This window comes from Phalaenopsis equestris, unplaced genomic scaffold (assembly GCF_001263595.1).
Source record: "Phalaenopsis equestris unplaced genomic scaffold, ASM126359v1 Scaffold001303, whole genome shotgun sequence".
NCBI classification, from domain to species: Eukaryota; Viridiplantae; Streptophyta; class Magnoliopsida; order Asparagales; family Orchidaceae; genus Phalaenopsis; species Phalaenopsis equestris.
In genome coordinates, this window is record NW_018165742.1 from 55,042 (window position 1) to 81,583 (window position 26,542).

General features: G+C 34.5%; 1 protein-coding gene and 1 long non-coding RNA gene across 4 annotated transcripts in view; one reads left to right on the forward strand and one right to left on the reverse strand.

Annotated features, from left to right (window-relative positions):
* LOC110033827 overlaps positions 1 to 8,682 on the reverse strand; it is a 24,616-nt gene extending 15,934 nt beyond the window's left edge. For both annotated transcript variants that reach the window (XR_002294989.1, XR_002294988.1), the window contains exons 1-4: positions 8,571 to 8,682; positions 6,804 to 6,932; positions 6,557 to 6,589; positions 6,417 to 6,486 (exon numbers count right to left, since the gene is read on the reverse strand). This is a non-coding gene — a long non-coding RNA (uncharacterized LOC110033827). The remainder of the gene's footprint in view (positions 1 to 6,416; positions 6,487 to 6,556; positions 6,590 to 6,803; positions 6,933 to 8,570) is intronic.
* A 2,814-nt stretch (positions 8,683 to 11,496) lies between these two features.
* LOC110033818 (UPF0553 protein-like) lies at positions 11,497 to 25,958 on the forward strand. 2 transcript variants are annotated; one of them, XM_020737931.1, is made up of 7 exons: positions 11,499 to 11,743; positions 12,612 to 12,755; positions 16,147 to 16,245; positions 16,606 to 16,682; positions 17,474 to 17,582; positions 24,055 to 24,383; positions 25,593 to 25,954. In XM_020737931.1, the coding sequence occupies exons 1-7, from the start codon at positions 11,668 to 11,670 to the stop codon at positions 25,683 to 25,685; spliced, it is 927 nt and encodes a 308-aa protein (XP_020593590.1). In that variant the 5' UTR covers positions 11,499 to 11,667; the 3' UTR covers positions 25,686 to 25,954. The 2 variants fall into 2 exon arrangements, with proteins under 2 accessions (XP_020593591.1, XP_020593590.1); XM_020737932.1 differs by lacking the exon at positions 12,612 to 12,755 and having other exon boundaries at positions 11,497 to 11,743; positions 25,593 to 25,958.
* The last annotated feature ends 584 nt before the right edge of the window (positions 25,959 to 26,542 follow it).

Here is a 26,542-nt window from a genome sequence, read left to right on the forward strand (position 1 = left end):
TATATATATATATATATATACGTAAATTAAAATGTCCTTCCGAAGCGGGCGATGGGATTTCAATTTCGGCTGCCGACAGTTTCTTACGGGCGACCCCCCAAACATAACTTTCTTCTTTTTAGTGCCGACATTGATAAAAAATGATGATTTGCATGTTGAGAGGCAAAAGTTCTCATAAGGCCAAAAGGGATTCTTGACTCTTGACACTAGAAAAGTTTAGATAGTACAATCAAATTTTGAATTGAGAGACCATTAAGAAATGTGATGAATCATATGACACAAATAAAACTATGATCAGTATTGATAAAAATAAGAATAAAAGTAAAGCAATTAATTTCATTATGCAATTTCCTAGTGCCTTGAATGATCAAACACAAGACATATCATTACATATTAATGTACTTATGAAAGCATATATTGAAGAATATCAAAGGTGGTATTAGTTCAAATGATCAGCATTGCTTCCATTGTATGTATGAATTTAATATTATAATTGTTTATCCCACTGAACTTTTAATTCATTAAATATTATGTTCATTATTTCAACAAAAGTTAAGGAGTAAGTGGGGTCATAGTCAAGTGACTTAATATTCTTGTATCCTAAAGTTAAATAATATTGGTTATAAAGAAAAATCAACATAATGTAAATTAAAAATTTCTAGTATATATTATATATAAATTAAGTTTCTTAGAAGTTCTTTAATTCATTTTGATGATTTAGGGTCAATTTGGGACAATTTTCTGTCAGCTTTTTTATTCAAACGCCACCCCAGCTCTGTTTGGAAAAATGTTTTATTGCTTTTTTCTAGAATTTTTTTATAGTGGGAAATTGTTTTTTCAACCTCACCTGCTAAATGTAATGGCTATAAGAAAGTTGTCTGATTTTATGGAAAAAAATACATATTTATAATTCTCACCGCAACTTTCCAAGAAATTGTACTCCACCACAACTTTACAATCATATTTTTAAAAAAACTGCAGTCACCCCAAATAGACTCTTAGAGTTCGTTTGGGGCAGTTTGTGCGTTTCAGGATAAACTGTTTATCTTGAAACGCAATCCGCGGGTAGGCCGCAGGGTCCGGCCCGCAGTCTGCGTTTAGTGTAAAAACTCAAACGCGGTTACTGATAAGCTGACGAAATACGCAAACTAAACGGTACGGTAGCGTTTTGAAAACGCCGCCCGCACTTTTAAGATGCCCCAAACGGGCCCTTAAACTTTACATACTTTTCTATTAACGATTATAATAAATCTACTAAAATATATATAGTATGCATTTTCTGATGATCTAAGCAGACTATTTTTTTGCTCACACAATTCAGGTTAATGAAATCAATATAAGTGCTAGTACTAAATATATCTGGTTGAATTTTTGTCTTTATTATGTCCATATTTGATTAAGAGAGGATCAAAATGAAGCATGCCATCCTAAGAGGCTTTTTAGTTCCACGACCGGTTAATTAAGCAAATTATAATGGTGTTTCAATCAAATTTTCATTTTGATTCATATGGCCAACAACAAAGCTATGCTTGCCATAATTATCCTTAGATACTTATTATTTGCTATTAATTGAGAGTTCAAACGGAAGAATAGATTTTTTTTAGTAACAATGCAAACTCGGGTAGAGAGATTGGATATGGCTATATATAGAAGTTGGTTGGTCAAATATGGATATGGTCTCTAATTGAAATAGGCAGACATTGTGACTTAGCTTTAACACTAGCACTGAAGTTCGCAACTTTTTTCTTTTAACATTTGTAACTTATCTTTCAGCTTTTAAACAATATTTATCATCAACATAATTTCTAAAATAATCTAGCGCATGAGATCATATTTTCTAAAATATGTTTGTGTGCTTTTTTTGTTTTATAATATTAAAATAAATTTATTTATTTAAAAAAACAAATTTTAGGAATTTTTAATATTTCAAAATAATTATTTCATAAACCTTAACCCAGCTCATGATACTGCAGCTCCATGTCTTCCTTCACAATCAACTTAATTTCAACTGCAAAACAACAAGCAAATGACAACAATAATAGCATTGAATGCATAATTTCTAACAACTAAAAAAGTTGAAGAGCTCGAATATTTTTAGGCTACCAAATGAAATCAATTTGACTTGAAATTTTTAAAACTAACAATAAGTGACGATGGCGCCAAAAAAGTTACAAGTGAATTACAAGTTGTCTGATCATTTTACAAAATGCAAAACTCAATGTGCCATATAACATACTTTAGAAATTTAGCACCGAACAAGTATTTCCCAAGGAAAACAGTTGCTCTAATATCAATATTTAGGATGAATGTGAAAATCGAATGTGCATTGAAATAGAACTAAAATGAAATATAAAAGCTTATGGAATTATTAGAGATAGCATGGTGCACAAAGACTTGAACATAAAAGGCCAAACCAAAGGTTAATAAGAAGAGGGTAACCGACCATGCTTTAGATGTGGGAGGAGTAATAAATGGGACGTATTTAAAAGTTCATGATAATTTCCAAGAATTTTCAAGAAGGTTCCATTGCAAAGCATTTAGTTGAAGTCAATAGCCAACTTAAATAACTAACAATTAAATGAAAGGTGAAAGGAGAGTAGAGGCAAGCCCTGAGGAAAAATGTTGTGGCAAGTCAAGGGTTGGCTAACAAGCCAAAATAATGATGTACAAGTCAACTTAGGAGATAATGGTCAATGGTTGACCATTGACCATTATTAGTTAGTTGGGCAAAAGCTAAGCTGTGCGATGACTAGGCTAGCTCAAAATTCATGTCCTCACAACCAAAATCATATAACACAAAACGTCAAGCAAAGGGCAACAACATAAGACTCAAACTCAAAAAATGGCCTAACAACACAAATGCACAAAATATAAGTACAAAAGAGCGTACATGTGAAATAAAAAAAATTTGGTTTGAATGTTTTCAAACACCTTCATATCACTTCCATTGAAAATTAAAGAAGAGTGAGTGGAGACTTAAATCAATCATGCAATTAAAAGTAGGGGGATTAAATATATACCAAACAATATATATATATATATAAGGTTGTATGAGAGGGTCCAATAGAGGCACCCTACCCATACAATACTAAGTACAGTAATGACCCCAACAAAAAGATACAGATAGACTCAATAAAAATTTACAAACAAATTTAAAACATACAGAAAACAAGTAGCTAGGGACAAGACAGTTTAGTCCCGCCTCTTCCTCTAGTTTTAGGAGCAGAGCCAGAAAACAAACTTTGAAGAATCATGCAATTATCAGGAGTAACCAAAGTATCATCCATTAAGTTTCCAAGTTGGAGTGTGCCCCCAGCCTTCTTCTTCCGCCGAGAAGTGTAAATCTGTCATTCTTCATCTGAAGACTGGCTCATGTGATCTTCGGTCTAATTAGATATTATAACCGCAGTAAGAGAAAAGGTTGTTATTGTCGTAGCGATGAATTCCAGTTTATGTGAAGTGTGAATTGTCACCTCGGCACTTGATGCTTCCTGAATAGGAGCTGCGAGGCTATCCTGATTTTCAGTTCAAATATTATCCATTTTAATATGGTCAGGACAATGAATCCCAGCGGCAGGCACCAACTCCTGTCTTGTGTTGATTTCCTCCTCGGGTTGGTTGTCATTAGGTTTGTTGAAAGCTCGTTCAGGCACGTGGGGTGCACTAATTGCATGTTTTTGCTTTGACTATTGGTTCTCAACTGTGGGTGCAATCTGAAACATTTCTCCTGCGGGTGTCCAAACATCTTACAGTGCTTGCAATAATAAAGTTTTTGTTTCATAATAATTTTTTGCCAATAATCATTGTGAGTAGAGCCAAGCCTAACTTATTCTATATTTGGTAGCGTAATATATCTTTCAATCAAAATTTTTGCAATAGAAGGCCTTGAGAAATGAACTGTAGGTAAATCTACCTGCAAAGGTTTTCCAAGGGTAGTTTGAATTGCATATAAGATAGTTAGGTCAAAGAATTGAAGTTTGAGTTCAGGTAATGAGAATCATATAGGGGCAATTGGGGGTTCTTGACTGGAATCAAAATTAGGAGTCCATTTGAGCAATTTCATTTGCCTTGATTATGATAAATTTCTTTGAGAAAATCTTTGCGTAATCTTCTTCTATGCTCAGTTGTATTATAACATGTCTTCCGTCGAAATGACCCACATGTCAATCTCCAACCAGTTTGAAATCTTCAAAAATCTTTCTGATAATGTATATCTTAGGGCAACCTAATTGGAACTTTCCAACTAGTGTAAATTTGTGTTTTTCTGTACGAGTTAAAATTTCAGAATCAGAGAAGAATATTGTTGGTTTACCAATCTTTTTCTCTACTTTTTTTATGAGATTGCAATCTCCATGTCATGTAAAAGAATCACGGTACTTCTGCGGGAATATCAGACTATCTGCAAGGTGGAAAAGAGAGTTGCGCTTGTGAACCACTGTAGAATAGAAGGGTTTGGTGGGGTTATCACCGGTGAGGGCGGCAGTGTAGGAAAGTCCTGAGACCATTAACATGCTTCACACAAGCACTGCAGCGACTGTAGCCTACAAACGAGACGCTAGCAGTCGAGCAGGTCGAGCAGAAACTCTGACGGAGCAGTCGAGCAGAACTCTGGCGGAGCAGTCGAGCGAAGTGCCGCAGATGAGAAGTCTCCTTTGGCAGGGCAGTCTAGTAAGAGGTGCAGTACTAGACTTGTTGAAAAAGACTTTCAGCAGAGGCAGAATACTGCCCATGCAGTGAGAGTTGTAAATAAATACAAGAGTAACCCAGAAAATGGTTTGGAGGTGCAAGACTATGTTGACCCTACTGATATGTTGACTAAGAATGCTACTCTTGAGAAACTGAAGTTGTGCACAGCTTCAGCTGGTCTTATGGTGTAAAGACAAAGGCTTTGAGTTGCAGAGATGGAGAATTCATGTTTGAAGAAAAGGGCGACGCCGCTAGTGGAGGATGTTAGTTTGAGGAAGAAGACGTTGTAGTCTATGTACCGATCTTCAAGTGAGAGATTTGTTGTATGGAGCCCGGTTCAAGGAACAAAAAAAAAAGAAATACCTGTTCCGCTCCCGCTCCCGCTCCCGCTTCAGTCTCCTTTGTTTCGCGAAGCGAAGCGAAGCTTTGCCCAATCGTCACGCCTCCCTGTTGTTCGCGTAACCACTCCTGTCTTCCCTATTTCCGCGAAGCAAAGCAACTCTTCGCTTGTTATAAGTCGCGAACAGAACAACATCTTCCTTACCTTTGATCGATTGCTTTCGCCTGTGTGGTTTGAAAGAGGAAGAAAGGTATTGTGAAGTATCGCACGGCTCTCCTTCTGATTTTGCTCAACCCTTTTTGTGTTCTTCTTCGGCAGTTTTGCTTCCACGGGACAGAGGAAGATGAGTGTAAGGAACAGTTACTTGCGGCAGAAGGGAGAAGAAAGAAGAAGATGAAGATTGTTCTACCTTGGCTTTTTCTTGGTGGCTTGTGGCAGAAGATAATTTTGGTTTATTTCTCTTGTAAGTTTATCTTCTTCGGTGTATCTCGATGTAGAGAGAGAAGAACAGAGAGCAAGTGAGAGATCCCTCTTGTAAGTCGAGACGATCGACTAGTGTAAATTCTTAAAGTAGTAAAATCATCTGCAACACTGTGGACGTAAACAATTTGCCGAACTACATAAATCTATGTGTTTCACTGTGTTACTATTTTCTGATGTGAATTTTCTCGTTCTATTTTTTGCTTCGTCAAAGATTGTTCTTCTTGTTTATATTTATATATAAACCACAACACAAACCTCTCTACTAATTTTGTTTTTTTTTATTAGGATGATGATAGAGATCCGTAAGCGTGAGGCGTCATCAACAAATGAAGAAACTTTAGCGTATAACTGCTTAATATCCTGATACAGGATGGTAGCTTCTCTCAGTTCATCAACTTTTTTCTCCGACAAGTTGAAATGCTTTCGAACAGCTACACTCTCTTTACGAAGCTGGTTGTCTGGTTGTTACAGCTGTGTGAAAACAATTTTAAGGCAGGTGTTTCTAGAAAAATGACCATTCTGCTCCCGTTTAATAAAGTAGTTTAACACAAAATTGTACCAACCACATATTTGATACTTCAGAAGCAGAAATTCATTTCAAAACAAAATAAAAGTTCAGATACACAACTCACTTCACAGTGAGCATCGAAAGTGCTAAAGATTTTTGTTTGAAATATTTGCACATTTGCCACACATTCTTATGTATTTACATATAATCTTTCAAAAATATATCTATATTAGAAAGGGAATTGATTTCTGTGAGAGATTGAATGAATAAACTATACTTAAGAATATATAACAAAATAACACATCACAAGAAAGAAAAAAAGAACATTTTGATTTGTGTCTGCAACATCTAATATATTTTAAAACAAACAAACAAAAGAAGAAGAAGAAGAGCAATCACCAGTTTACATCAGGAGCAATACTTTGAGCAAATGAAGAAATTAAAGAATAAGAATCTTTCGTTTCATCACCTGCAAGAACTAGTGAGAATTAAGCAGAATAAAAGCATAGAAATAAAATTGAAAAATCCTCGATTGCTACCTTTAACATCGTCAGGCGCCAACAAGGTAATTCCTATGAATATAACAAAAGCAACGAGTATGTGAACAAACTATGAAAATGATAATTGCTGCTCATGGGCAGCCTAAGCATGTTAGATCTGGAAAATAACAAAATAACCAGTCAAAATGACTCCAAGAAAAACTAGATCACAAAAGATAAGAAAGATGTCTTAAAAACATAAATTTGAAATTCCCACTAAATGAACAACTTACAGTGACTGACTTACAGTGAATTTGCAAATAAAACTGAGCAGGATCAGATTGCACCAGACACAATGGCATAGGAAAAGGGCAATATCATTCTCCAATAAGGGTTAAAATCATTCCCATACACTGAGAGACAGGCTGCTCCTTTCCTAGAAGTTCCATTGATCATTCTTAGTTAGAATTATCATACTTCTCACAAATAAATCACAGGAAGACCAAATAAAAAACCAAACAAAATACAGAACTTGAAACCTCAGTACAACAAACAAACAACACATCACCTGTACTTATAGTGATTTATTATAACCACCACAATCAACATCAGACAATAAAGAAGGAAAACAAGATTGCTATACTTCTCTGCAAGTTGCTTTGGAGTGTAAACTAGCAAAAACTAAAGCCATCAGGCAATCTGTTGATAAATTTATCATTAATAATAGAAATTACATGCAAAAAATCTGAATTGTGTATCACTGAAATATCTCTGAATGTATATAGCAGCTAAAGGCAATTTACTACTACTGGATAAGAGTGAATAAATTAAACCGAAGGTATTCATTATTTTTAATTAAGTTAAGAGTTGATAACAGGTGATTGGTGATTTCCAAAAGAAACTAAGAAAATGTTGCCAAAAACAATAAAAAATGTGTCCGTCAAAACCCTGCAAATAATTTAAGATTATAAGTTCAACTTTTACAACAAATTGTTATCTTTAAACAAGTCTTTTCTTACGAGTTTATGGCATCTCAAGAGTAGCAAACTTGATAGTCACCGTCTTACTCAGTACAAAGTAAGAAAATGCAATATTAGATACAAACTGAATTAAACCCAAAGCTTAGCAATATAATTAATAAAACCTTCCACTTTACTGATTTATAACATATTGCAAGCTTAACAATATAATTAAGAGAATCTTCCACTAAACTCCTCATACAAGGACTCAATCAGATCCTATTAATCACGAGAACCAATCGGAAATGAGCCCACTAGAGTACACCCAACAAATATAAAGAAAGTGCAGAAAACCAAGTTTAGAAGTTATAAATTTAAATGTCTAATGTATTAAAGTGTTATTTTAAATATAAAAGTTTAGGTGTGTGATATGTAGAGACATATTGATATGGCACTTGGTGCTTAAAATTTATGTGATGTTTACAAAGCAAGAATCCTTTTTTAATTACATGGCATAATTCTTATAAATAGGTCCCTGTATAGCCATATTTTAAATGTAGAGACATGATTGATATGAATTGTATAATATTACAATCATCATAAATAAAACTCAGTAACTTTCCTCATAAGCAGTGTGACTGGTTAAACTAACAGTCGTTGCACCTATAACAAAAATCAATCAAGCAATGTAAAGGGATACTGTTTAAAAGCAAATCAAAATTATTTTCAGCGTACAAGAAATAGCATTCAATCACTATTTAAACACAGCCTAAAAAGAGAAGGCTCGGGCAAAGTGGAGGCAATCGGGTTGGGTTTAACTGGAAAGTTTTCGGACTTGGGAGAGTTTCACGAGTTCAGATGAACTCTTTCTAACAGGTGCACATTCCACGGGGGCGAAGCCAGGATTAATCGTGGGCTTCGGCTATCTGCTGTAAAAGAAAAGAGGATGCGTTGCTGCTGCTATCACCACAAGAAGAAATGGGTGATTAATCGCGCGGCTGCGGCTTAAGAGGCGCGACAAAGAGGAAGAAGAGCGAGAATGCTTCGGTCAGGAGCCGGAATCAAAGCCACTGTGAGAAGAGTTGAAAACAATCGAAGAAGAGGGTTACGATTACCTGGTTCGTCGAGGAAGAAGAAGACGCAGGGCTTCCCGAGAAGACTCGGAAACTCCATGCGGGACAGCGGGAGAGGGAACGTTCGCGACGCAAAAGGGCGGGGCAGGTAATGTTAGCGGGGGAACGCCGCACGAAAAAGACGGGCCCATGAGTTATAAGTTAGGTGCGGTGATATTAGAAATTTTTATTTTTAGAAAAAAAAAATGTCACCGTACTTATATAGGTATGGTGTAAAAATACTAATTCCAGCATTTTTAAAATGCATAAGCTGTAAAAATATAGTTTACCTAAATCGCCAAATAAGCTGCCCCAAACGGAGGATCTAATAATTTTAGTTTTTTTTTTTGTACAGGTGATGATTATCTATAATCTAGTGATAAACATATTATTTTAATAATATGCAGATTATTAGAATAAGCTTACTTGTTGTTTGGGACAGCTTATTCATAATAGTTTATTAATAGTTGTTGTTGGATAAATGACATTCATGTCCTTATTTAGTTAAAATTTTTTGCAACATAACTAAAATGAGAACATAAGTAAATAATACAGAACCCTGAAATCATCGCAAATCAATTCAGATTTGTTTAGGGTAGCTACAGCTTATTAAACAATCTGTCAATGAGCTGATTAAAATAATTTGTTTATAAGCTAGGTGCAGTGATTGTAACAAATTTTTTTTTTTTTTTGAAAAACAATATCGCTGCCAGAAAACTGTCACGGCACCTAGATAGGTGCGATCTGAAAACATTGTTTTCAGCATTTTGAAAACATATAAGCTGCCAAAACATAATTTGCCCAACAGTCCATGTGCGTTTTCAAAACGTCACCGCATCAAATAAGTTGTCCCAAACGAACCCTGAAAAGATAACATACAATACTCACACTCTTGTGAGTATCAAAAGTTAGAAAAAATGATAAATAAAATTACAACTACAATAATAAATATTAAAATATTCAATTTTAAAGTCTGACTATGTCTGTCCTCAGTTGCACTGTCAACCTGGGAAATTGTCTTATCCCGATCACTGTTGTCAGTGTACCATGTTTGATTGTCGACTCATTGGAATAAACCACAATAAGCTGAAACACCCTTGTGACAACTGTAGAACTGTCTCTTCACTGCTGTGAGGCTGACGTGCTGACGTGATGTGAGTAACGGAGCACGTGGTCCGCAGTAACACAAAACAACACTGCTTGTCCCCGTAATCCTAGAAAACATGTTGCTATAGCTGGCAAGAAAAAAACAACAAAAATACATGCAGACGAAAATAAACTTTTAGTGTACGAGATAAATAAAACTTTGTGAATCAGCTGTCATATATAACATTTGCTATTGACTCCCTCAAAGACCCAAAAACCACTCATTCATATATTGCAACAAAATTTTTTAAAAATATATTGTTTGCATTTCCACCGTAAAAAAAAAACCAACAAAGAAAACAAAATTTTCAAGGATCACAGGGAAAACATACCTTACAAATCATAAAGTAAAATCAAAATGCCACATGAAAGCTTCTATTTTCTCGAATAACCCCATTATATTCGAAAATCCAACATTCCAAAGTATAAAACTGCAATAGTTCATTTCAAGCAATCATAGGAACAAGAGGTATTACTATGGTCGAATACATACTCGCGAGAATGAAGGAGAGGAATATCGGGTAGGGCGAGAGTGTGAGGTAAAAAATAATACCTTATGTGCACCGATCTCCGTCAAAGCGAAGGAGCAGAGGATCGATTCTCCTCGAAAGGGTGAGGGCGAGAGAGATATGGGAATGATACCGCAAGAATTCTTACTCTAATCACGAAAATCATAGGCGGGACACGGGGGGAGTCCAACTTGTGAAGGCATTAAGTATACTGCGATATTCAAACGGGACGTCGCCGCTTTCAAAACGCCGCCCCCCCAAATAGGCACTTAATTTCTTTCGCTTCTCGTATGTGAATACATGCCAGGAGTTTAGGATTTAGTCATGTGTGAATGAACCCCAAGATTTTATGATTTGGTGAATGAAGGAAGAGAGAAATAGAGTATAGACACTATGAAATTTCTTGTAGAGATAATTGATAAAAATATATTTGTTTTTATTATTGCATTCTATTTAAATATGCATATTTTATACAATTACATAAATGACTGCACGCTTATGAAACTCTTCCTTAATGCAATTGATGCTCTAATTAATTGTATGAAATTTATACTATATATGCATTACAATTTAAAATTTAGCATTGCAGTAATTGGGTGACCGATTTCCTTGAATTCGGTCGACTGAGTGATGACCGCGCCATGGGTCAGTCAGTTGAGGCTGGTTGTCCGATTAGTCACGATCAAGGATTCCCGCTTGCACCCGGGTCTGTCGGGAATGTCGGCGTGCTCTGTCGTTCGAATCTTTCTCCATGGTGTATTTGTCGATTATTGACCACGTGGTTGACAGTAGACCGACAAGATGTCTTAATTGTCTGGCTATCATTTGGGCCATTCAAATATTTTTAGATTTCGTGCTAACAATTGTGGTGTACGCAAAACTGAGCATTCCAATTCTCTTTTAAAACCTTGGTTCAAATACGCTATTTGAACCTTGTAAAGAAATTCTCAAATAAAATATTTGGTTCAAATAATTAATTTAAAATTTGAGTGAAGCTTCATTTAATCATTAACTAGTTAGAGCCTATGTTCCAATGTGTCAGCATAATAATTAAAAAAAAACAAGTATTTTAAGATGCAGGGTCTAAGATTTACTTTGAAAGTTATAATGATGATATTTTTTGATGTCGTATAGAAGAATTAGAAGACTTAAATGTAAAATATAAAATTTAAGGGGTGGATATGGAAATACATAGGAATTGAGTGATATGTATGTAAATGCCCCCAATAGAGCTCCATAGAGAATGCTATTTTGAAGTAAAGGCGAACGCTGGGTGTACTTTGGTCATTTGACACCACCCGCCTGATATTCCCGCTCGGGGGCGCGAAAATCTCTTACCCACTTGGGAGGAAGAGCCGCCGAAAGAGAGGGATAGCGGAAGAGGGCCAAGTGGATAAGCTCGGAGGAAGAGGAAGGAAAGAAGGTCAGCAGAGAAGTTTTCGTGGATGGCAATGGAAGATGTGGCGGGGACTTCTGCATGGGTCGTCAGCCGTTCTTCCCACGTGAAGGTGGACTCCTTAGGTGTGCTTCTTCTCTTGTTTCTTATTTTGAAACTAAGGTTAGGGTTTAGAGGACGCGGGTTGCTTCATTTGATGCGGAGTTGATATAAGCTTTTTTTGCTCGTTGGCGATTTGACCATGTGAATTATTTGCGACAGTGGATGCGTTGACTTGGTATGGTTTTGGATGAGTTTTACCCTAAATTTACGTTTCGAATGCGCCTCAAGACTGTGTTTGGATGCTACGAAATTGAGTGGAAGTAATGAAAAAGGGGCAGCGCGTGTGTATGCCGTGGGCGCCGGGGTTGTGGTTGAAGGGCTTAAAGTTCCAATGGCTGACTTATTAACAAGCCCATAAATGGTTTGAGATTTCCTTTTACTCTTCTACTTTCCTCCAATCCAAACAATCTAATTTACCCGGCGAATCTGCATGAATTATGCTCTATTCAGTTGACCTCCTGATTAGAGCGAACTATTTTCTAGATCCATTTATAAAACATATATTCAATTAAAGTAGGATTCAAGTTAAATGGTATTTAGTAAATTTGGTAAATCAAAATTTATAAAATTTAAATATTATTAAATCTGAATTAATGTTTGGTTCAATTAAGGTTAAATTCAATTAAATTCATTTGATGTGTTTGGCATAAATCTATTTGAATTAGACTCAAACTACAGCAAATTGGAAAGGAAAGGAAGGTGGAAGCTCAGTGAGGTACATCACATAACATTTTGGTGAAATCGCAACTTTTTTGATTTGTTACATATTTTCTTGCTTAATTTTCAACGAGTATGAAATATCTTTTATGTTTAAAGTAAAGATGCCCTTGTCAGTTTTGGTACGTAAGAAAATTGTTAGTCACCGGAATTTCATCACTTCTTTTTTTCCAGCTCTTGAAGAGGTTGTTGGAAAAATTGAAGGTTCAATTCCGAAAATTGAATGGGACTATGAAGGAATTCACTACTTTGATAATGGGCCACTTACTGTACAGTACCTTCTTGTACTCGATGCTCTGAATTTCTGTTTTTGGCCAGGTACTGGTCAGCGATACCCTAACTTCTGATTTTCTTATTACAAATAAATGTTTTGTATTGTTAATAACATTCTCATTTGTTATTTTCTTTGCTTTTTTAGCCTTTTGATTAAATTATGATGCAGTTTTTGCTCGTGGAACTTTCTCGCAGGTGCTTGCCATACAAGATATGGCATATTTTATTCACTAGAATTTTTCATCACATTAGAAGCAGATCCAACACTTTGTTTTTATATATCAAGCATGGAATTTCTTGAATTAATTCATCATGATGAACCTCATCTTCATGAGCATATATTTTTTAGTTTATAATGCTTTGTGGTGGTGATATAGAATTTTCAATACCTTTCCAAACATTTCTAATTAACCTGAGTGGATAAGCTTCCTTCCACACACACAAAATGGTACTTTTTTGTTTGTTATTGTACTTATAATTTAACTCGTAAATATTGCATAATTAAAGTGCTTTGACCTGTTATGAAAAATTTTATTTATTTTCCCAACATTGTAATTGCTATATTGGCTACAACACACTATCTGAGATATGGAGATTCAATCAAGATAGGGTCAACTATAGTTGTGTAGTACATGTTAATTTTTGAAAAATTTATGACACAAAAATGAGTTACAGTTAACATTTATTATAAACAATATCTGGTGAAAATGAAAACTACTTCATTCACACTCACATTGTTATAGATTTCAAAGAAGAATGTGAACAAGAAAATGAGTAAAATCATAGATCTCATTGTATGTATTGAATATATATTGAATCAAATATAAAAAATCATAATCCCTACAATTAACCAGTACAATTTGTTTCTTGTCTTCCGGAGATGCAAGCACGTTTTTTGTCCAAAAAGTGATAGCCTTTTCTAAATTAAATTAAATTAAGACACACCATTTGCATGTCCTGCATGATGCCCTAAGAATATCTGATTGTTTGAGTGCCTCACACAATATCCGAGAAAATAAAGTTGTTAAGGCATGTGCTAGCATTGAGTTAGCCCTACATCGGATAGTTGAAAAGTATGCATTTATAAAAATAATAAATGGTTGGCTCTTATCGACAAGCTTAAAAAGGATTTAAGCAATTTATCTTTGTCCAGTTTTGGCCTTCCCTTGGAACATTGACAAGTAGAGTCAGAGCTGGCAATTTATCTTGGATTGAGCAATTTATTTGTTTTGTGCCTTCTCTGTGTCTTGGTCCTTCCACTGTAATAGAGCAATGTTTAAGAATGGATAAGAATAGAGAATGTTTTTGGCGAATGATACATGATGATGCTTTTCTGTTTGAGGGTGAGTTATTTCGATGTGGAGAGCTCTCACGTGAGGGAGAGGTTGTTAGGTTAACTTCAGCTCCTTTTTTATCACTCCTCAACAACTCTGCAAGGGTGCCCTTTCCCATCAGATACTTGGAATTGCTTTGAATACTTGGCATTGAATAAATTTGCACCTTTTCTCATCAATTTATGCTGCAGGAATGAGTTCTAATGTGTTTGAAGGAGGCATCAAGGCTTGTTTGATGAGCTTGGAAATTTGAATGATAAATTTCCAGATGATATAAGTGTCTGCTTTTTTCCCTTTTTGTTTGAATGAGAACCACTTTCTGTATTCCACTAAACTGGATGTGAAATGCATTAAATACTGCTTGAAAGGGGCTTTGTTGGCCTACAACGGAAGCAACAATAAACGTCCTGTCTATCAATGATTCCCTTTCTCCTGAAAATTTGTTCGAGGTCAGTGTTTTACCAGACTCACATAAGACATTTTCTCCTTGCCTCCCAAGTGATGAGGTAAATTAATGGTCAGTTGTCTAATATCGTTTTCAAGCAACTTAAGAAGTTACATGACTGTTAAATGATTATGCTGTATGCATTAAATTTGCATATTCATGTCACATACTAATCGAGCATGGCGCATGATATTTCAAATTTAAATGGTTAATGCGAGGGAGGCGTACATTTGTACCATTCAAATCATTCATATCACATAAAAAAATACCATCATCTTAACTTTTAAAAAGTGAAATAAACCTTTTTATGCATAGGTAAGGTCTATGTATGTAAAAGTTGAAGCTTGAGTGTTAGATATGTAAAATGGAAATACATAAGAATTGAGTGGCGTGTATGTAAATCTTCCTTAAAAGAATCTGGAAATGAGTTGCACTCCCCAAAACCATGTATCTTAAGTTCCTGCACGTTTGGGTTGTTCCAATTTTGTTTTTTTTTTTTGTAGTCCTCCACCCCCTATTTCTCTGGTACCGAAGGACATGGTCCTTTATTTTTTGTGAAAAAATGACTTAGAAGAGCAGTTGTTATAAACAAAAGGAACCTTTTTATTTAATTCAAATTTTGACTCCCTATCATATGATAAATGATGCAAATCTGAAAATATATTCTCATCCAAAGCAAAGAGAATGATGAATTACAGATATCGTGTCATTGTATTTTGTTCTATGTAAAGCATGACTCTGATGTTTGCTCCTATACATACGTGATGTGTTATTTAGTATTTTAAATAATCTATTAGTCTATCTTATTATTGCGTGTTTTCAACCCAAGCAATAGAATTCCAATCGGCACCTGTAGAGCTCAGAGTCACTTCCATAATGCCAAGTACTACCTTTTCTTAGCTATAGTTATGATGTGTTGCTGTATGGCTCCTGCTATTTGTCTGCCTCTTAAGCTATAGTTCAACACCGTTGTTAGCTGCTGCTTTGTTTTCTTTTTATTTTGTTGGGTCTATTAGCGATTCTGGAAGTAGAATTTTGGCAAGGGATTAATTGAAACTTGCTGTTTTGAGTGGTTCTTGAAAGATTACATGGGTTCTATTTTTGGTTATTTGTATAAATAGGACCGTTGATGACATATAAATTTGTTGAACGTGATTATTGAAATAAAATCTATTTTTCCTCTATCTTGCATCAAATGTGTGGATAATTATTTCCCAGGGGAAATTTTTTGTAATCGCGTGAGGCTTGGTTCTTCCCTTTTTGGAGATTTCTATCTTTATTCTTATCTTTTAAATTGTTTAGTTGTTGACTTTATGTGTTAATTGAAATTTTAGCAAGATATATATATACTGGGTTTTCTTTTTGGAAGAAACAACTCGGTTGTTCATGCATAACATTCAATTCCTATTCAGATTTTACATATATGCCACCTTATATATGTATGAAAGGTGTATTTTACCTCTTAAAAGTTAAAATGGTGGTAATTTTTATTTGACATGAAAGATTTGCTTGGTAGAAATATAAAAAGCAAAGTTTAGTTGTTAGACATGTAAATACATGGGAATTAGGTGATATGTATGTAAATGCCTATAATTTTTTTGCATTTATATTTCTTAAATGCCAAAATTTTTATGATGACCATAATATTGTGGAACAGACAAGGATTTTTGCTATGATCATCTTGCTGTTGGCCTAAAGGAAGCTTTACAGAATGACAAATCTGCCTTGGATGCAGACCGTTTACAGAGTTACACTGGTACCGTCTTCTTTCAGAAATAAGGATTCCTACAACTAATGATGAAAAAATATTTAAGTGAAATTTATGTGCGTAGCCAAAATCCTTATGTATTTACATGTCTGTGCTATTTTTGTTGTGACATTAAAGATTTGAGTGCTATTTGTAAATATGAAAATTGAGGTGTGAGATATGTAAACACATAAGAATTGTGTGCTTTGTATTTACGTGCCCCAGTTTTATTTAGTTCTACCTTTTTTTTGTGTTTCTGATATTTTAGCTCTGATCATACATTTGTCTTTCATAGTTCCGTCTTTCTCCCACTTCCTGCAATCAATTGTTGTATCTAAGCCTGTAAGCTAAGTATAATGTAATTCTTAGGTTGTCAACTTCGTGAGATGTTAAAATGGCCATCACCACTTCCATTGGAGGATGAGCGGGCACGCTTGATGCATGAGGTTTATTTCTTGATGCTCAATCTTTTTCTGCATGAGTATTTCTTTAGAAGGCTTAATGAAATTTTATCTCAATTCTTACGATTATTGTACCACCACGAGGTGCTTTTGTTTCACCTTCATCTTCCGCAGTGCGAACTTCTAAAAAATTCTCTCTCCAATCACTTGTTTTGTTATGTTTTTTTACAGTCCATGGTATATTTTGGAAAGTTTATCTCTAACGTTGTGTTTGGATGCTTAGAATTTGAGTGAAGGGAAATTGAAAAGAAGTTTTTTAAAAAGCTCCATTGTGTGTCTGTGGATTCATAATTCCATAGAAATTTTTAGTTCATTTCACTGTCTTCACTTACATTCCTTCCAAACAGATCCTAAACATTTGAAACACTCTAGCTCCATGCTTACTATTATTATACCAACTTTAGGGGGGTATTTGGTAGCGCCCCATTAACAGGATTTATCCATTAGATTTACTAAATCTAGCCAAACATAAAAAAATACAAGTTCTATGGATTTATGAAATTTTGGAGAAGGTCTGAATTTTGTTTTTGATTCATGTTACATCTGGATTTAATAAATCTAACAAGGAGGTGGATTTGCTAAATCCTTCCTGCAACCAAACACCTTCTAGGTGTATTTGTATAAACTCCATCGTCTTTGCTATATACATCAAACAGTTAATCTCTTTGATTACCTGTTTTGTTGTGCTTTTTGCAATCCATGGTAATTCTTCCTTTGCAGATTTGCATTTTTACTTATGCAGAATATGTACCAAATGAAATATACTTTTGCTTTAGGTTGGTTTGGAGCTTGAGAGAAGCTTTGGTGGAAAGGCCGCTAACCTTGTAAAAGCCAGTGGAAACTCTGCTCTATCTCTTGTTTCCCTAGTTACAAAGCATTTTCCTGGTAAGATCTTCCTCATATGTGTGCTTTCTATTCTCTTTTTAATGAATCATCCATGAATTGTCTTAATTTCATAGAAATGAACTTTTGTCTATGCAACTATTATAGTAGTGTTTTTAGGTTCTTCTTCACAATCTCATTTGGCTAGAATTTCAGAATTATATGCTTTATGGCTCAGCAGCTGGATTTACTCAGTTTCATTCTTCTCATTAAGAAACTGTATTTTTGAGTTTTTGTTGTTATTCGCCCTTGTGGGCTGTTATTTGTTTTCAATACATTGTTAAGTTTCTTCTAATGATGTAGGATGTCTTTGGGTTTATTATATTAATCTTGATCTATATGAGATGCAAAACGAACCTCACAAAAAGGAGTTAAAATCTATATGACATGAACTCTTAATCCTTAGAGTTATTCATCACTTTTGATGAAAGAAAAAAAGACAAAATAAATAAATTTAGTTGAAATTCCAATGGTCTTCTACTAAAAATGTCTAAAAATCCGGGATAACAATATATATATATATATATTTCAAGCTGAACACGAACAAACTATTCATGAGCCATTTCGAAGACGAGTCGAACACGAACAGGCTATTCATGAGCCATTTCGAACACGAGACGAACACGAATAAGATTTAGGCTCACCGAAGGTCGACTCATTTACACCCTTAATCACAACCTAACAAGAGGCTTGGAATTAACCAAGACAAGAATAAAAGATCGGATGGTAAAAATCAATTCTCTATCATTTTTAATACTAACAGTTTATTATTCAAATATTTATAAAAGAACAACTAAAGAATGCAATTAAATTAACAAAGTAGAAATTTGTACCTTTCCGGTTGTTGTTGTAGCCTGCCATACAAATTTATTCATTTTCTATTTATTTTGTTTAAAAACTTAAAACCTAAAAAAATATTAAAACAACATGATGAGTTATATAAAGATAACCTAAAAGGAAGTACACTTTAAAACTACTGTAACTCAAGGAAAATAAATCAGTTTGCATATTGGCCTTTCATATCTCAATAAGAAATTTTATAATATATTAGTCTTTCATATTTTTATAAGAAATTATATATATTTTAAAATTTGTATCAATGATGTTTACTCAATAAAAATATTCAAATCTTTTATATGCATTTGCTTTAACTTTACTTTTATTTTAGTCTCTTTGATGATCACCGTCAACAAAACCTAACAAAACTTCTGATCAATATTCTGCCAGCACAGTGGTTAGCGATCTAAATATCATAATTGTCTAGAGTTGAAAGATTCTTATCTGCCCTGGACCTATATTATCTCGTCGACACAACAGTTAACAATCTAAATATCACAATTGTCTGGGGTGGTAAAGTGTCTACTCACCCTTGACCAATATTCTCCCGTCGGCACAACAATTATTGTTCACATCACAATTAACTAGAGTTGTAGAAAAATAACTATTCGTGCGGGTACACTGGCGTTCCTTGCTTATACCATTATGAAGTGAACTTCTCTTAACATGCATATAGGAGCATTTATATATAAACTATTTCATTTTTTCATATCATACATTTTTTTCTTATAATATCTCTACCTAATAATGAGTAAATGCAATCTTGCGAAATCTATAAGTCATGAAATAAACTGATATTTGCACATTTATTAAAATTCTAAAAGTCGAGCAATAATGTGGCACACAATAATGTGACACACACACACACACACACACACACATATATAAACCTTAGTATCAACGAGTTATTCTTGGTGGATGACGTACCAATTTGCGAATTTGCTAACTTCACTTCAATTAGAGATAATTTGACTGAGATCTTCAGATTCCTAATGGACAGCAAAGAATGCTGAAAATTGAGAAGTGATTCCAAGCTTAGTTTCTCTGCTGCAAGATTAAATTCATCATCTAAACCTTAGTACTTTTTAATTTTTGTCAAATTGCTTCCTACCACGAACATAAAAAAAGTAATAAAAAGAAGTGCAATCCTCAATTATTATATTTAGATTGGAAAACCTATTGATGTGGGGGTATTTATTTATAGAACCATCCTTGGAATTGCACTAAATTGATCTATATATATATTATGAAAAACCCAAGGGCTGATTTTATTGAAATAGAAAGGATACAAAAAGGTTGTATGAGAGAGCCCAAAAGAGGCACCCTTCCCATACGATACAAGTACAGTAATACCCCAACAAAAAGATACAGATAGACTAAAAAAAAAAGTAAATCAAATTTAAAACATGCAGAAAACAAGTAGCTAGGGACGAGCCAGTTTAGTCCTACCTCTTTCTCTAGTTTTTTGAGTGGAGCCAAATAACAAACTTTGAACAGTCGTGCCATTGCCAGGAGTAACTAAAGTATCATTCATTAAGTTTCCAAGTTGAAGTGTGCCCCCAGTCTTCTTCTTCCGTCGGGAAGTGTAAACATGACATTCTTCATCTGAAGACTGGCTCATGTGATACTCGGTCTGATTTGATGTTAGAATCGCAGTAGAAGGAAAGACAGTCATTGCCATCACGATAGGTTCGAGTGTATGTGAAGTGTGAATTATTATCTTTGCACCTGATGCTTCCTGAATAGGAGCTGCGGGACTATCCTGATTTTCGGTTTCGAACATTATCCGTTGTAGTATGGTCACGAGAAGGGATCTCAGGGGCAGATACCGACTCCTGCCTTGTGATTCCCTCCTGAAGCTGGATGTCATCATGTTTGCTGGGAGCGTGTTCAGGCACATGAGGTGCATTAATAGTGTGTTCCTGTTTTTGATTATTGGTTCTCAACTGTGGGTGCAATTTGAAACATTTCTTCTGCGGGTGTCAAAACATCTTGCAGTGCTTGCAGTAGTAAGGTTAGGTTTTTGTAGTAAGGTTTTTGTTCCGTAATAATTTTTTGTCAATAACTATTGTGAGCAAATCCAAGCCCCCCACACACACATATATATACATATATATACATATATATGTATATATATATATATATGTATATATATATATATATATAATCATGAAATGATCTTACCTGTAAGGGTCGTGCAATAGTCTGATATCTTCCTAAAATAAACTGTTATGCAATTATATTTAACATACATATCTTTCTATCTTTCATATTTAAGAATATAAAGAATCTACTGTAATTTAAAGCTAAATAAACAAGAACATACATAAAAGCAAATATACATTTTGAAATAAAAAATATCACTGAAATTTTAAAAATGTAACTACACGCTTCAAGCATCAACTGTTCTACTCCAGTCGAACCTCTATTTTAATAACTTGAATTGTCAAAATCTAATATCATTCAGTAAAATTTACTATTCACATACATAAATTTCAATATTAAGCTACCACAAAACTTAAATAAGAAATTCTAACCCGATTAATGTTGCCAATTCTTCTTGTTTTCGGATCCGAATTTTTTCCACTTCAGATTTTTGAAATTGTTAAGGAGTAAAATTTATTTTAATAATCAAATAATTATTTATTTGATTATAGTTAATGTTTAATCCAAACACTTACCTTTTATGCCACAATTTCTTCTACTTTCAATGTCAAATGTTCCTCGATCTAAAAATATTATGTTTTAGCAAAACTTATCATTAACATTTAATATCATTTCAATTAACTAATTATTCAACTATATACAACACATTAAAAGTTCTAACATGTATCTTCTTTTTTTGTGAAATTAACAATTAAAATCTTTAAATCTTACAAAGCGAAAGTTCTTCAACCCATAACATCCTATCATCAAATAATAAAATCCACTATTAATAGGTTATAACATTACTTATAACAATTATTTATTAGTTATACAATAATCCTAACATAATCACTGTTAAAAAAAAAAAACTAAGAAAATAAATCCTGACTTACCTTATAAGCTTTGGTTTGGTCTTTACCCACATATCGAGTTTTCTCTTCTACTTTTTTCGAAGCTATTTCTCATCCAAAACTGTCGTTCATGGGAAAAACGAAAGAAACGAGAGAGGGACGTAAGTTTCATTTTGTTTTTGCTCAAACGACACTTATCTACAGAATGACACTCATATTATAAATTATTTTCTTTTATTATTATTATTTTATGATTATTTTCTTAAAATTAGTTATTACAGACTGAACTTTGCATGTGAGATGTGATGGTGATCCGATAATTTTGTCTCTGCACTTTTGAAACTAGAGTATGCACATCATGTCCGTAATGAACTGGCAGATAATGGTACTTTATCTCACGTTTCATCTGTGACTAAGTAGTGATCTTATCTTTTTCTTCACACTGGCATATGTGCTTCAAATTTTATTACTAAAGTAATGCACTCTTTTTTAATTTCCTGGCGTCTAATTTCACCATTTCATTTGGTGGGACGCCTTGATACTCAAAGAAATATTCCACAGTCTGGAGCCACTTGATGAACTCATCCGGATCTAACCGACCGTCAAATTATGACAAATCCAACGTTACATTAAATCCTATATTTTCAGATATTTCAGGCCAAATCTTTGAGCTAGAGATTCTTCATCACTAGAATCCACATAGTGGAAGAGATTCTTGCAATTCTTTCGATCTGACAAGTTACCATTTTGGCTACGGGTGACCCATCCAGATTGCCTCCTCTCGAAGGCGATAAGCCTCTGTTGCAGTTGGAGGATTTCCTGCCTCACATTCTCTATTGAATGTTCCTAGATACCTCTCTCATAAATGACATTATAACATTCCTCCAGATTAGGTATTCAACAATTATCTCTTCGATGATGTGATGGGGTTTGCATTTGGGTAGGTGGAAGATGGTATATAGGGATAATGTTGGGTGGGCAAGAAAAATTTTGGTGATCGGTTTGAAAATCAACAAAGAGAGATTTGTGTGGAGGTAGGGTTGGGTATTGGTGGTTGCTAGATTCCTTAGAATATGACTAGGGTTAGACTAGCTTTGGTACTAAATAATACCAGAGGTTAACCCACACAACAATAACAAAGTAAATATTATCACGGAAAGCAAATATGTGATTACAATTACACACACTTGAAAGGGTAAATACAACAATACAACACAAACTCACACTAGGTCTGATCCCGTCGGAGAATAGAGGTTGGCTGGTAGCTGCAACAAGTCGGATTGAAGGCTGGAACGGCGGAACAGCAGGTTGGACGGCAATTTTGGGAGGCGGCAACAAAGGAAGTAGGTGGGAAGGTTGGGGAATGGTAGAGGCCCGCTATGTTGAGCAGCAAGCCTAGGAAGGGAGGGAGGGAGGGAGGGAGGGAGGTGGTTGGAATTGGTGGAATTGCAGGAAACAATAGAAAAAACTGCTATTCCGGTGGTTGCATCAGGGAAGGAATGACAGAGATCGATGCGGGAATGTTGCAGATGGTTAGGGGAGGATAATCGCCACCTTGGGACTGAGACATAGCCGAAGAACCACCCAAACCCTCGGATATGACCCTTTAAGGGAGAAACTGACTCCGGCGACTGCCCTAAACAAACTCAAGCCAAAAATTAAACCTAAATCTTCAGAAAAGCAAATATATAATAAGAGAATAGAGAGGAGTGGCCCAAGAGGGCCGGCCTACTTCACAACAGCAAAAAGAGATTGAACCGGCTCAGTCCAATCGGAAGCTTGCATGATCACAAAACTGTACTGGATCGTGGAAACGGGGCGTGGTACTGTATCAGGTAAGTTGAAACGGGGCTCTTGGTTGATCAACTGGAGTGATAGCATGGCCACTGGGTCATATATGAGAAATTATCTGGTACAAAACACGGTATTTCTTACTATTTCTTACCTTCGAGAATTTCGTGCAATGGATTTTGGCATAATTTTGATGAACTTTCTCAAAAACTTAATCAAAGCCTATCATACTTATGATTTTTTATTATGATGATTCTTGGAAAGTCTTTTTTTGATCACGTTATAATGAAGATTTCAATTTCTAGACGTTTGTTTTATGAAAGCGCTCCAATACATGGTTGAAATATATGAAAACAGATCAATATAGGAACTGTATGTTTCATCATTACTTGACTTGTAGCTGTCCAAAATTGAGTCCACGTTTCTCGAGTATTTTCTTTTACTCCAAGCCAGAGTGTCTTTTCTTGTTTATTACCTCTACCAGGCTAAGTAGTATTTTCTATGATCGCGAGTCTATTCTTCTTAAATTTACTGTGATGTCCGACATACTGTATCTTTTTTTTTATGTATTTACATATCTAACACCTGAAGTTTACTCTTTTATATTTATGTCACCTAAATCTTTCATATCACATCAAAAATACTACTATTTTAACTTTTAAAATTGAAATGCACCTTTTCATGCATAGTCAAGATGGAATGTACGTAAACAATTAATGTTTTGGTGTCAGATATGTAAATACATAGGAATTGAGTGGTATGTATGTAAATTTTCCAAATAAAATACACATAAAATAGAAAGTTTGCTCTTCCTTCATGGAGCTAGTTTCCTGACTTGAATTTTCCACAAGGTTTTCGAGATCATTCCTTATACAAAGGTCACCAGGTCTTCTTCAACAAAAGAGCGCAGATTTTTGTGGCTGACTTATGGAATGCTTTCAAGGGGAAGGGATTTGGCGCCTTCCATGATATAAGTTCCATAACAATATTCGCCGATTATATTGTGCCTGCTGTGCTAAGGCAACTTGGCATTCTAAAATACAGCTTGTCTTTATCAGATTCTGTTGATTCTAATCGTGAAATAGGTTCCGGTTCTGAGGAGGAAACTGAGATTCGTGCCTCTTCAATTTATGCTGTCGAGAAGGCGAAGGAGCTCTTGAAATCCAAGTATGGGAAACAAGTAAGCCATCGCATGTTTCTCTTTGTTTTCTTTTTGTAAGATTTACGGACATATCATTCAATTCTTATGTATGTACATGTAGATCGCCTGAACTTCATTTTTTTTACGCACATCCCGCCTTAACCTTGCACATTTTAGTAGTTAAATTGTTGTATTTTTGGTGTGATATGAAAGATTTGAGTGGTATAGATGTAAAAATTAAGTTAGCTGTTTCATATCTAAGTACATGGTGGCATGTATGTAAATGCCCCTTTCTTTTGGAAAAATTATTGTATGATGAATTTGCACCAGGTGCTCAATGACAGGGTGCCACGTGGCAACTCGGGCCCCAACCGTGTATGTCAGTGGGCCCAAATTGCCACGTGGCCCCCTGTTATTGGACACCTGCTGATGCAATAATTTCTCTTTCTTTTAGGGTTGGGGTGGGGTGGGGTTGTCATATATTTTCTTTGCAGAAGAACCTATTTAATAATTGTAAGTTTACGAGAAAGTTTTTTTGCCTAAATAATGTTACGGGGCATTTGCATAAGTACCGCACAATTCATGCATTTATATATCTAGCACCTAAATTTTAATATTTTTTCTAACACTCAAAACTATAACATCACATTAAAATTATCACCATTATTGACATTCTAAAAGTATAATACACCTTTTTTTATGCATAGATTTTTGACTAGACTCTTGTTATTTGAAGAGTTAGCAGTAGTTGTAATAATATTAGGGGATACCACTCTATTCCTATATATTTACATATCTAGCGCCTCAACTTTCCTTTTTTACATTCGTACCCCCCAAATCTTTCATATCACGTCAAAAATATCACTATTTTAACTTTTAAAAAGTGAAATTTGGCTTTGTAAACATGGAAGTTTAGATGATAGATATGTAAATACAGAAGAATTGAATGGTGTTATGGGATACCACTCAATTCCTATGTATTTACATATCTAGCAGCTAAACTTTAACTTTTTACCTACACAGCATTTTATCTATGCATGAAAGGTTGTATTTCAAATCTAGAAGTTAAAAATAGTGGTATAAATATAACAAGCAAAGTTTAATTGTTAGATATGTAAATACATGAAAAAATGGTTGGTATGTATGTAAATGCCCCTAAATTTTAATTTGAATGGTACTATAATTGGGTATGGATTTATGATAATTCTATTTCTGTCTATTTATTTCTTTTAAATTTTGGGTCTACAGGTATTAAGTTTGGAATTAGATCTATGGCTTTGGTGTTGTGGCGTTAAGAATCCATCCCTGAAGCATCATCGCACGCTCTCTATTTACTACTGAATCCATCTGTTTCAGTAACCCTCAACACTCCTTATTTTTTTTCTCATCGCACGCTTTCTATTTACTATTGAATCCATCTGTTTCAGTAACCCTCAACACTCCTTATTTTTCCTTCTAATTAAGTTCAGATTTTTATTTATTTAATTTTATTTATAAATTTTGTAGCTGTGGCAGATTGAAAAGTTCTTAGGTCGAAAGCTAATTACTTGACTGCTTTCCTGGTCCACCCTAATCAGTACTTTGTGCCTTAATTTGGTTAATGACAGCATTATTGTTTGATTAAGCATTAATTTTAGGTTTTCTTAGGTTTTTTATTAGGGTCCCTGTTAGAAAATTATAGGTCTGTTTGGGACGGCGGTACGGCGGTGCAGCAACGCACCGTAATTTTGTTTGTATGATTAAATTGAGTTTTAATAGTTTTTTAAAAAATTGTCGCTGAAATCTGCGCTTTCCCACTACTCTTAGGCTCTGGCTAGATGCGGTGACAATTTTTTAGCTGCCGACTGACTTAAAGAAATAATTATAATTGCCACTGTAATTTTTTTAGCATCAGATTATTATTCGGCACGTTTTATAACTATTATTTTTTGTAAAATATAATTACAACTTGTTTTATGTTGATTTATTTAAAGCATAATGAAATTTTTTTTGATAATCAAAAACAAATTAAATAAAAAAAAAAGCAAAATAAAAAACCTCCAATCTCATAATCCACTCTTCCGTAGTGTACCAAATTACATGCAATCATCACCATCACCATCACCATCACCATCTGCTTTATCTGATTTATTTGATTTTTTTTTTTTTGTGAAAATTTTATTATTTTTTATTCCAAGGATGACAAACGCATGGACTAA

Bases quoted from the DNA above. Each gene is read 5' to 3' on its own strand.
- LOC110033818 (XM_020737931.1), top strand. From the start codon at position 11,668: ATGGCAATGGAAGATGTGGCGGGGACTTCTGCATGGGTCGTCAGCCGT. The intron at 11,744-12,611 runs GTGTGCTTCTTC...CTTTTTTTCCAG, and splicing joins CGTGAAGGTGGACTCCTTAG to CTCTTGAAGAGGTTGTTGGA. The intron at 24,384-25,592 runs GTAAGCCATCGC...TTGGGTCTACAG, and splicing joins AATCCAAGTATGGGAAACAA to GTATTAAGTTTGGAATTAGA.